This window comes from Mustela lutreola, chromosome 4 (genome assembly GCF_030435805.1).
Source record: "Mustela lutreola isolate mMusLut2 chromosome 4, mMusLut2.pri, whole genome shotgun sequence".
Lineage (NCBI taxonomy): Eukaryota > Metazoa > Chordata > Mammalia > Carnivora > Mustelidae > Mustela > Mustela lutreola.
Window position 1 is genome coordinate 83,914,843 of NC_081293.1, and position 12,446 is coordinate 83,927,288.

The 12,446-nt window shown below is 56.7% G+C and overlaps 1 protein-coding gene across 5 annotated transcripts in view; it reads right to left on the reverse strand.

Moving 5' to 3' along the window:
- Positions 1-10,654, reverse strand: part of GPR137B (G protein-coupled receptor 137B) — a 63,848-nt gene extending 53,194 nt beyond the window's left edge. For 2 of the 5 annotated variants that reach the window (XR_009352693.1, XR_009352692.1), the window contains exon 1: positions 9,930-10,475. Coding sequence is in view for 3 of the 5 variants with exons in the window: in XM_059170395.1 (XP_059026378.1) it covers positions 9,930-10,337 (408 nt within the window). In the remaining 2 variants the exon portion in view is untranslated. Of the gene's footprint in view, positions 1-9,929 lie in introns of all 5 variants that reach the window. The other 3 variants (XM_059170395.1, XM_059170393.1, XM_059170392.1) reach the window with 2 other exon arrangements.
- Between the last annotated feature and the right edge of the window lie 1,792 nt (positions 10,655-12,446).

Sequence of the window (12,446 nt, forward strand, 5' to 3'; positions counted from 1 at the left end):
CCTCGTGAACGGAAAGGACCTTGACCACACAAGGTGCCACGATCATCACTACGTTTCCAAACCTCTCCTATGGCAACCGCCACCCTAGGTCACTATCCGCCAGTGGAGGCCCTGCCTGCAACAGTTCCAGATGTGTGGAACATGCACATGAAATAACACGTTCGTAGCAGGGAGGAGACCTCTTCCAGCTCGGGAAGCTTAGCCGGGGGTCAGCGGCCAGCTAGGCCCAACGGCTCCAGGAAGAAAGGCCCCGTGTGACCACAGTGGCCCACGTCTTACCGCGGCCATAATCCTTGCACCGAATCCCCCAGAACGACAATGTAAGATAGCACGGAAGATGCCGCGGGTGTCTTTCCCTCCCCAAAATAACTCTGCCTCATAAGTGGGGAGAATTCTGACATTCCCCGGGAACTCCTGCCCTGGCTGGGAGCAGTGCAGTGTGGGCTACAGGCCGCCCATGGGTGTCCCCCCAGATCACGTGGAGTCCCACCACTCAGTCAGCAGGCAAGGCCTCTGGGAGGCAGTTAGGTCAGGAGGATGAAGCCGTCTTGAGGGGCATACAGTACTCTCTCTGCTCTCCACCATGTGAGGACCCAAGGAGAAGCTGCCATCTGCAACCTGGAAGGGCTCTCACCAGAGCACCACCATGGTAACACCCTGACCGCAGACCCCCAGCTCTAGAACTAAGAGAATAATTTGCTGCAAAAACCCCCATGGTATTTGGTTACAGCAGCCTGGGGAGCCCCAGACAGCGCAGACGGTGCTCCTCATATCCACACCTGACTGGACGGACCCTCGGGACATCCCAGAGAGGAAGCGACGTGGCAGGATATGGGGACCGAGGCCTCCTTCTGCTCCCGGAGCTGCCCCAGCTCACAGTGGGCCACTGGGTGGGGCCAGCAGGGTCCAGGATGGTGAGGGACAAACCCACATCCCATCAGAAACAAAGAAAGGAACTGAGAATGGCACAGCCCATGAGGACAGGACCTGGAGGAGACCTCTGCCACCATATCTGTGAAGGGCTATCCTGGCAGGAGGGACTGTATCTGCTCAGAAGGGCCCCGAGGGCAGGAATGGGAGCCAAGCAGATGTCCCCCAGGCAACCCCTCTCCGTCCCAGCGCTCTGAACCCCAGGAAGCTGCCTCTGGGAACGAACCAGAGCAAATGGATTTGCCTTACATTTAAATAGTAACAGATGTCACTGGTTCTTTTAAAAACATGCAACAAGCACCCTATCGTGAGAATCGTAGAGATGAAGGAGGGACCTAAGTCCCCAAACTTCCACTGGAAACATCCCACTTTGTGTCACCACTGTAAGGACTGTCCCCAAGTAATGCTGGCCAGTGGCACAAGCGATGTTCGCCACGTGGTCTGTTTTCCCATGCAACACGCACCTCCATCAAGGCAGGAGCCACGTTTGTCCCCAGTCCTGTCTACACAGCATCTAGAGAGTCACAGGCTCCCAGAAACATACGACAACCCACCTCCACGTCTGTCGGTGGGGGAAAGGGTGGCCAACGGGGACAGATATCTACAAAACACCCTCCAGCCTCAAGAAGCAAGGTCATGACAAGTGCCACAACATGGGTGACCCTCGAAAACCTCACACTAGGTGAGAGACGCTGAGCCCAGAAGGCCACTGATGGGGGGATGCCTTTGGTGGGAAACATCCTGAACAGGTCACTGCACAGAGACAGAAAGCACACTTGTGGCTGCCCGGAGCTGGCGCAAGGGGAAGGGTTTGGGGAGATGGAGCCGTTTGAGAAGTGAGCAGAAGTAACAGCTGCAGAACAGGAGGGGCTTAAATGCCACCAAACTGTACAAACACAATGGTTCCTTTTATGTTGTGTGAATTCCACCTTGATTTTGAAAACATGCTCGTTGACTGAGCAGAAGAGTCTCCAGGCTGCAGTGGAAACTGGGGCCGTCGTGTGACAGCTATGCGTGGACAGACGTGTGCACCGTCCCCGGGGGCAGGAGTGCATCCCTGACAGGGGGCTCAGCCCGCAGTGAGCCGTGGTGCTGACATTCCGTGAGCTTCTCTCCCTGCTGCATCTGCCACCGGTCATCCACCGGCCTGATGGGCAATGCAATCCCCCACAGCTCTTAGGTCTAGAATCCCCCAAAAGGGCAGCAGGAGGTAGGGGGCAGCCTGGGGAGTGTATCCCATAGTGTGTGGGGATTTCTTCCCTGAAGATCATGCTTAACAAGTGTCTGCCGTGAAAGGGGTAGAGAGCTGATGATGTTACACGCCGGCCACAGAAGGGAACCTGTCTCCTGGCGGCCAGGGGCAGGGGAGACACAGAAAATGGCCCAGCACCGGCTTGATGTCTTGTGACATCATGTCTGTCCTTCCCATAGTCAGTGGCCCTTAGGGGAAGAAATTCCAACTTACTGCCTCTGGAACGGCACTCTTTAAGCAGGAGATGAGAACCCAAGCCCATTTCCAACTTGTCCCAGCAAAAACAACAGGATAAAGATGGGGTGGGAGCTTGGGGATAAACGCTGGGTCTGTTCTAACCTTATCCCAAGGACCAAATCCAGCTCACAACCTGTTTTTGTATGGCCTGTGAGCTAAGAGCAGTTTTTATCTTTTGAAAGATAAATACACACACACACACACACACACACAGGTCACACAGGGCTCAGAAGGCCCAAGATACGGACACAGGCTCCCTGTGCTCCTTCTTTTCTCGAGGCCCTCCGCACGCAAATTTGAGGAAATCAACCTACTTGTGGAGAAAAACCACTTGGCCTTCATCTATCCTCATTAGCGAACAGACTCTTAACCTCAGGCCAGGGATAAATAAAAAGTAAAGTATTTACAAGGCTCTGCAGGCTCCCTGAGTGCGAATGCAGCAGGGATCATCACGACCACTGGCTGAGAATATTTCTGTCCCGAGAAAACCTGACCTGCCCGAATGTCAGGCCTGAGACAGACCCACAAACCAGGAAGAGGCTCCTCTCCCCTCGCTAGAGCTACAAGGACAACAGGAACCGACTGACTGAAGCCGTTCTCCAGATCACATGATCCGCTGTTCTCAAAAACCCGAGTCTCCGAGCGATGTTGCTGGATGAGCAGATTTCCACTCTGCCAATGGCCACCCCTCCGGGCAGGCAGCCCCTCACCGCCCTGATGGCGTCACCTCCGGGACACTCTCCTCCCCAGTACTGGAGGCCTTTGGGGGCCGAGATGAGGGACACACGACCGTCCCTGGTTGGGGAGGGCACACGCTGTTGGACACAGCCATGGGCATCCCCCACCCGACTAGGCCCTGCCTGTCTGACCTGGGGAAAGACAGGGGCACAAAAAGATGCCACAAAACCTCGTAGGTGGCAGGGTGTGTGGGACCCAGACCAAGGCTCCTGGTGGAGACGGGAGCTGCAGGTCCATGCTCAGCACACAAGGACACAGCCAGGAGGCTCTGCTCTGCTCTTGCTGTTGGAAAATCAAGACCTCAGGGTCAGGGAAACAGGACTTGGGGTCAGCTGAGTCTAACTCCCAAGAGTGCTGAGGGCATTCACAAAACATGGCTCAGCTTAGGCCAGCGCTGAAAGAGTGATAACCAGAGCGGAGAGAATTAAAAGCTGGCGCTCCCATGAGAGATCTTGGGCAACTGGGCTGTAGAATCTGTGATTTTTTTTTTAAATATTTTATTTATTTGACAGAGAGAGAAATCACAAGTAGGCAGAGAGGCAGGCAGAGAGAGAGAGAGAGAGAGAGAGAGAGAGAGGAGGAAGCAGGCTCCCCGCAGAGCAGAGAGGCCGATGTGGGGCTTAATCCCAGGATCCTGGGATCATGACCTGAGCCGAAGGCAGAGGCCTTAACCCACTGAGCCACCCAGGCACCCCTGGGCTGTAGAATCTGAAGGCTCCTTCTTAGGGAAATTTTTAGAAGTGAGGCTCGGAAGCTACTTCCTGGGAGGGGCTGATGGTGGATAGTCAACTGAATGCAAATAAGGAAACTTCTCCTAGGTTCCATGTGTGCCTGCCCTTGCAGAGGCACACACACAGGTACACACACACACAAGCGCACACACAGGCATGCACATAGAGGCTCCCACACAAGCACACACACAGGTACACACAGAGAGGAACGCCCATAAGCGCACACACAGGTACGCACACAGAAGGGCACATACGGGCACACACAGGCACGTACACAAACACACACACAAGCACACACACACAGGTACATACACATAAGCCACTGAGTGACCACAGGGGCCAGTGTCTGGGACCAAGAGGTCATGGGTGTGGCACACAGAGGTGAGGCCAGCATAGTCCCTGCCCTGGTGTGACTGTTTGGTCCCAGCTTTGAAATAAGGTACTTGCGGACTGTCAAAGGCCTGTGTGTGCTCCTACGCTTCTTACTTCTTCATAATCACATACAGGCCTGGAAGCGTCCCTCCTCACACCTCCAGGATTTCGACCCAGCACACAATAGTATTTGGTAAACCTTTTTTTTTTTTTTAAGATTTTATTTATTTGAGAGAGACTGAGAGAGAGAGCATGAGAGGGGAGAGTGCAGGAAGGAGAAGCAGATCCTTGCTGAGCAGGGATCCTGATGCAGGACTTGATCTGGAACTCCAGGATCATGACCTGAGCCAAAGGTAACCAAAGGAGCCACCCAGGCGCCCCATGGTAAACATTTCTTGATTAAATGGACTTCCCAGAACCCCAGCAAGACTCACTTATTCCTAAGATCAACATCCCCTTTTCCTGGTGGGGGAGGGAGAGATGGTCCCTGATTAGATTTTGGCTGCCTCCTGGTTCCCTATCACCAAGGATGGGGACAGAGTGCATTTTGAGTTAGGGTGGTGTGTGCAGCAAACACAGGCTCACCGGTGCCGGGCCTCTACCCCACTCTTCATCCCAGGCTGGTGACCTTGGACAAGTCCCTAGAAGCCTCCAGGCCTCAGTCGGTTCATCTGGAAGAGGAAGGGCTGGGCTGCTGGACCCCCTCCCCCAGATCTCGGCTCCAGGAGCCGCAGAGGTGAGCTGTTCCCTTCCACACTCCCGCTAAGGGAGAGCCGAGAGTCCCTGCCACTTTACAAACATAAATGTTGCAGCATGGCACCACAAGTCATTTGGATGACACGGTGGGGGGACAAAAGGCAGGGCCGGCCCCGGGGGTCAGACCTTTAAGACCTGGTTTGGTATCTGGGCAAGAGCCAGAGTCGCTCTTGTTAGATGCAGAAAGGGCACTTCACTGAGGTGCAGAGGGTACGACACAGACAGGTTCTCCTTAAAGCAGCTCCCACCAGGGGGATGTGCCCCCGGGGGTCGCTGCTTTCCTGATGAGGAATGTTAGTAACCAGCCACGGGAGCTACATGAGGGGTGAAGCCGGGACTCAAACTCGGTCCTGCTCACACGGTTCCCCCCTCCTCCCATGTGCGGTGCTGCCCCCTCATTTATAGGCCTTTGCTGGCACACAGGACCCCCAGACTCCCATGATACGCTCCAACACCCCCCACGAGCCACAGTTCCCCACCCCCAATGGCCCTGCAGCAGCTTCCCAGCCGCCCTCGAGATGCGCTGTCATCCCGGCTTCTGCGTCAGCATCCATTAACCACACCCCATGTCGTCCCGTCCCCAGAGTTCACTTCTCCTTTTCCTTCCTCAAAATACCCTCCTGTCATGGCAGGAATTTGTCACCGGGCTCAAGACAGAGCGGAACCAGTGAGACCTTGAGCCCCCTCCACTCCACCAAACTCGGGTCCCTAAGAGTCTGAGGTCCAGACCCGTGATTCCAAGGGAAAAAGGCTGAAGGGATGGCTGAGCCCATGGCACACCAGGAGCTCTACAGACAGACCTGCTGGCCCAGGGGTTGCCCGGTGCAGAAGCTGGTAGCCTCTCTATTGGGCCTCAACCCCACAGCCTGGTGTGGAAGGCACCCCAACAGCCCAAGTGCAGAGACTCCCGTTTGTTCTCAGGGTCCTGCTCTGCTCGAAACCTCCGTCTGAGGCAAACAGTGCCAGAAGAGCAGGCTCCAGAGGACAGACCTCGGTTCAAGCCTCGGCCCCGCCACTTCCTGGTGCAGCAAAGAGCTGAGTGGGAGGGACGCCTGGGCAGCTCAGTCGGTGAAGCCTCTGCCTTCAGCTCGTGTCATGATCCAGGGTCCTGGGATCCCATCATGCGGGTCAGGCTCCTTGCTCAGGAGGGAGCCTGCTTCTCCCTGTCCCTCTGCCTGCCAGTCCCCCTGCTTGTATACATGCTCTGTCTCTGTGACAAATAAAATCTTATTTAAAAAAGAAGAAAAAGAAGAAAAGATCTGAGTGGGAGTTTGGCTGTCCCCAGGACTGATACTGGGGGACCAGAGCCAGATAGGACAGGTACTCAACACCCTACGTTCCAAAGACAGCCCCAGATATTTGGGGCCAGTCACACACCTCACACAGGGCCTGCTAAGAGTCAGCAGAACCAGTCCTACCACCAGCCTCCTCCCATGTTCCAGCCTGTCCCAGGAGCTGGAGAGCGGAGAAAGGAGTCATCAGCCCCGGCAGGAGAGCAGCGTTCATGCTAGGAGATGCAACCGGCATCCCTGGTCACTGAGGAGAAAACCCCCGAGGAACTGCTAGAGAAAACCCCCGAGGAACTCCCCCCAGGGGATTAGGAAGCAGGAACCTCATCACCCCACTCCATGGACAGTGACGTGCTGAGATGGGAAGGCTCAGACCCAAGGGGTGTAGACATGACAACAAAGTGGATTCTGGAGAGTCCCAGCAGAGGCCCACCTGTGCTGTGGAGGTCTAATCGCACCAGGACTTCGGCGGGGGGTGGGAGGGGTGGTATCTGCCTCCACCTGGGATTTCTGTAGGTGGCAGAGAAGGAAAGAGGGCAGGTGGGGACCTGGGAGGAGACCGAGGATGGGCACCAGCCCCTGACCTGCGTGGCCGCACCTGCAGAAGGGACTGGGTGGAAGGCGGACAGGCAGAGGGAGCCAGGATAAGACAGAGACCGCCATGTGGCTGCGGCCCCATGACAGGGTCACCCCCAGAGCCCAAGGTGAAGCAGAGCCAGCAGAGAACAGGCAGAGCATCCCGTAAAACCACCTCCTCGGGCCAGCCCCAGAAGAGCCAGATTCCAAAGATGGGGGGCAAGGCTAAGCACTCACGACACACCCTTCTCCTGCACTCGGAGCCCTGGACAGAAGGGACCATGGCCCTCCAGCAGCCGGGGCAAGAGGAGGTGCCTCGGAGGCTGCGGGGCACGATGGGCCAGCTCTTGACCACCCCGCCCCCCAGAGGGAAGATGGTAACACCTTCTCCCCAGTTATCAGGGAGGCTCCACACAGAGGCCTAAGCCAGTCCCAGGCACTGGGCCAGGCACAGAGCACAGGACAATGACAGATGAGACTTCCTCCAGCTCCAAGAGCACCTTCTAGCTCTTCCCCAAACTTCTGCCATGGTGCCCCTCTGCCACAGCCCTCTCCTTCTTCCCACTGGCCTCCCCAGCTGCCACAAACCCGCCTCCTGAGGGCTCAGGTCCCACGGAAGCCTCCCACAGCTTAAATATACACCACCTAAGTCCCTTGAGTTACCACTTAACTGGGTGGGGTATAAGATTCGTACCCCCCAGCCAGGGGTTTGGCTTCCAGCAAACAGGGGCTACAACTACGGTAGAGTATGTTTCCCCTCTGAACACTGTACCACAAAGCACGGGCCATCGCTTAGATGCCAGAGATGTGGGGGACCTCCCAGCGCCTCCATGCCCCGACCAGGTAACCTTGAGCGAGCCACTGAACTTCTCTGACCATTCACAACACAGGGACCGTCTCATCACTACCATCAGAGGGCCCTTATGAAGAGGCCAAACCAGTTCGAATGGAGCCTGGCACCCAGTCGGGCTTCTCCATTATCTGCTGCTCACCCCCTCCCTCCCAGATCTGATGGACTTGTTCTGAGATGGGCCCCAGGGAAGCGGTAATTCTTAAAAGCTCCCTGGGCTATTCCAGTGGTTGAGAACCTTGTCTAAGAGAAGGCACGCAGGAGGGAGAGCTAGGGAGAGACGTCAGAGCTGAGAGTCAAAGGAAGGGTGACCCCCTTTCTAGTTCCCCAGAAATATCAGAGTATTTGTCAGGAAGCCAGGGGATGGCTTTGCTCTACAGAGCCTCGAAGACCAGCACTTAGGTACCCCCTTTCCTGCCAGCCACCCGGGAGATATGAAAAGCAACAAGAGGCGGAAGATACAAAGAAGCCCGGGCCAGGGCTTGAGGCCTCTTGACTGGAGTGGCTCTGTCTGCCTGGTCACTCTTTCCCTCGCTCAGCGTTTACTTGCCAACCAGCAGATGGTGCAGAAAATGTGCGGCCCTGCCCCTAAGCCAGCTAGTGCAGAATTTGCATGTGATTAGTGTGGAGAGCCATGGCCCTGGCCTGCGTTTTCCTCTTTTTTTTTTTTCTCTTAGAAAGGAACACAAATACCTAAATACAAAACACGATCACAGTCACAGTTCTTAAAGTAATGTCAGCCTACCTCACCTTTGTATCTTGCTGGAACTACCCTTTTGGATCCAATTAAAAAGCTAAAGTGTCAGCAGTGGAGCTGAGGACTGCCTGAGTAACCAGCTTTTGGGCTCAAAGGTAATTTTTTGACAGATAATACCTATGACTCGAGCACTGGAAAAATATGTGGCTACACCAGACTTATCAGAAGGCTGTGAGCGCAGAGCTGTTTTATAAGACTATCATGGCTACTAACTAGTACCCAGCTATTCTGGAGCCAGACCTGTTTCCTGCCGATTGTCTCTAGGGCTCCCACAGCACAGCAATCCTTCTCTATTTTTTCTTGCCTTTCTTTTTTTGAAGTAAAGACATTTTCTTTAGAGAACAGGGACACTTAAAAAAGGAGAATGCCTGCCTGCATCAGGCGTCTGTCGGTGAGAGAGCTCTTCAATTACCCTCACCAGATGACACCGGCAGAGTCCTTGTGAAAATGGACATTTCAGGGCTTGGAAAGCTAATGAGAATCAGAGATGATGATGAGGGCGTTGTGTACTTAAACCTTTTTGCAATACCTGCCATGGTATTTACAAAGCACTTTACAATCACCGTCCTTTCCTTAAGTCACAGCAGCCCAGTCTATTCACATGTTCTCCCATTAGCTTATTAAAAATAGGCCTCATAAACTAGCTCCTCTGTGCCCATAAAAGAGCCCCGGTAAACTTTATGGCTTCTTCTTGGGGCCTCTCCATCCAGCTCAGACAGCAAGCCTTGACCTCCCCTGGAAGCAGCTGGGGAGCTGGGTGTCACCCCCAGACTGTTCAGCAGCCCTGAGAAATGAAGGTCTAGTTCATTCAGCAGGGCTCCAAGCTGGAGATCAAAAACATCTCATCCCAAATGGGGCAGTCCCGTCCTGTCATTACTCAAAAATATCAGCGTCTGACCCCAATCTGGAGGCCAGCGTGCACATGACCTTTCCAGGCTCAGGTCAGGTGCTCTGGGATGACAGGACTGAGGAGTCAGTCTAGAGGTCGAGCCTCCCTGGCAGCCGCCTTCTAATGTGTGCGGGAAGCGGCCCCTGAGCCCAGACAGGGCGGGCCCAAAACCCACCGACGGCTAGGAGGGCAGGCCCTCACTTTCTCTCTCTGTCACCTCATTTGGGAATGGGCGGGGTGGGGTGAAGGAGAAGGGCTTGCAGGTAGGACAGGGCTCGGGCCAGTGCCTTCCGCCCACCCTCTGGGCTCCTACCGCCCCGCGCAGCCATAAGCCCTGCAGCTGGTGCAGCGCGCGAGGCGGGGGGGGGGGGGGGGGGGGGGGGGGGGCTCTCCCAGGTGAGCGCCCTCCCCGCCAGGTGAGCATCCCGCCAGGTGAGCGCCCTCCCCCCAGGTGAGCGCCCGCCGCCCCAGGTGAACGCCCTCCGCCCTAGGTGAGCGCCGGGCCCCTCGGTGAGTGCCCCCCAGGGCCCCACGCCGCGCGGCCCCGCTCACCTGCGTGAAGTAGAGGTTCATGAGCGTGAGCGTGAAGAACTGCAGGCACACGGGGAAGCAGTAGAGCAGCCAGAAGCCGAAGGGGCCTAGCGCGTTGGCCGCCACGAAGTCTCTGAAGTAGAAGGAGAAGAGGACGGTCCTCAGGGAGGCCCAGAGGAGGCAGAGGAAGAGGAAGACGCTCTGGTAGCTCAGCCGCTTGTGGCCATAGCGCAGCACCAGCCAGAGCTGCGCGTAGATAAACACGAAGAGCAGCGAGTAGAACGCGGTGTAGACGACGGTGAGGCCGAGCTTCACGTAGGGCGGCACGGCCGGGGTCAGCGTGGGCGGCAGAGAGTCGTTGCGGAGCGGGTCCCACGGCGGAGCCGCCATCGGGCCCGGGACGCCGCGGCGGGGCCCGGGGCGCCTCATCTGCGCTCGCGGCCCGCGCCGCCCCCGGGGGGGTCTCGGAGCCGCGCGCCCTGCCCGGAGCCCGGCGCCCGCAGGAAAGAAAACAAGCGGCACTTCCTCCCGCCGCACCACATGATCCGCGGGCGGCCCCGGCCGGGAGGGGCGGCGCCGCGCCCGCCGCCCCCGCGCGCCCGCGGCCCCGCGCGCCCCTGCACTGCCCCGCGGCCCCGCCGCGTGCCCACCCGCCCTGCGCCCGCCCTGCGCGTCCCCGGCGCCGCCCCGCCCTCCGCCGCCGCACGTCGGACCCCGAGCCGCTCGCGCCCGGTGCCCCCGCCGCACCCCGCACTGTCCCACGTCAGACCCCCAGCCGCGCGACCCGCCCCGCCCCGCCTGGCCACCGACACTGCGCGTCCCGCACAGCCGGATCCAGGCGCCGCCCCGCCCCCTCCACCGCCCGCTCCGCCGCCCGTCCCCGGACACCGCGGGTCCCGCCGCGCTCAGCACCTGAAGTCCCGGACCCGCGCGGCCCCGCTCAGGGCTCCCCACGGCCCCCAGCTCTCCGCCGACGATGACTGACTTGTTTTGCAGAAGTTAATTCTTTTATCTCAAAACAACAAACTTTAAATCTTTATTTATTTATTTATTTATTTCATTAAAAGTAAAACTGGCTGTGAAGGGCCGGCGTTTTTTCGCGGACTCTGAATCCAGAAGTGCCCTGCAGGAAAGCCCGTGTTTGTGGGGTCGCCGGTGCGAGCGAACTGGTTCCTGTGGCTCGGGCCCGTCTTGGGGGTACAGGGCACTCTTCCTTAGGCGGGGACTGGGCAGTGCTCCCCGGAGACCCGCCGCGCCGGCTGCGCCCCTCCCGGCAGCGCGCCAGTGCGGCGAGCTCTGGGCGGGAGCCCCGAAGGCCACAGGACTCCGGGTGAAGCGCGACTGCTCTGCGCTCATGGGCTCCCGCTCCAGCCCACCCCGGCTGGCCAGATCCCATGGCCGCTCTTTTGCCGCCCCGGAGAGGGTCGCTCCTCCCAGACAGAAAACTTGACTTGCTGGACGCCCCGGGACGTCTGCGGGGCCGGGAGTTGGGGAGTGCCCGGGGCAGAGAAAGGATGCCAGGCTGACCTCTGGAAGCGAGTCTGGACAGAGGAAAGAGGCCCGGTCTGCAAGGCTCCAGTTAATTCCTTGTGACTCCTTTTTTCATCTTTATAGTCAGCTTCGTGCCTAATTGTGTTGTTTTTTTGTTTTTTTCTGAAACGGGCCCCGTGGAGCCTGGATCCAGCTCTATGTTTCCTCCAAATTAGTGTTTACACTTTGCCAATCCATTTCAGGTGCTTTGTCAAGGCCAAGTGTGCCTTTGGTGTCAAGCTCCTTTTCTCCTTCCTCTTTCTCTTTCCATCGCGGAGAGAAAACATTCCCCCCACCTCTGATCTTGGTCCCCTCAATCTCTTCTACACAGGGCAGCTGGAGTGATCTTTTTTCTTTTCTTTGTCATTCCCTTGCTTAATTCCTTTCGCTTGCCCCTCATCTTTCGGAGAATATAGTCCACATTCCTACCCTAGCTCACCTCCCTGACTTGTCTCTCTTAAGAGGTGTTAAAGAGTATTAAACACCCCTTAACTCCCCTACACCTGGAAAATTCTTTCCACCCCTTCCTCCAACAACTGGCCAAATACTATTCATCTATAAGGAGGTTGCTTCCTCCAGAAAGTTTTCCCAGACTTCACTGCCCACCATCTGCTCAGGATTAGGTCAAAGCACCTGTGTGCTCACCAAGCAACCTTGCATAATTGGCCTGCCCCTGGACTTGTTTGTAAATTTCCTTAGGCTGGAAACTGTGCCTTGTTTACCCGTATCTTTCCTGTGCTTGCCTGGGCATTCAAAAAATATCTGTTTATGTTTTCTTATGCTGAAAGAATGTAATTTGTCATCAAAGGCTTGGGCTCTGATACTTCTCATCTGTAAAGCCTCTATTCACAACACTACCTTACGATCCAAGATGGCTGCTGCCTCTCCAACCATTACATCCACCTCCTGGGCTGGCATTTGGAAAGAAAGGAGAGAACTAGTAGGCACTTGTCCCTTCCTGTTTATGGAGTCTTCCCAGAAATACCACAGAAAGCATCCACTTTCACC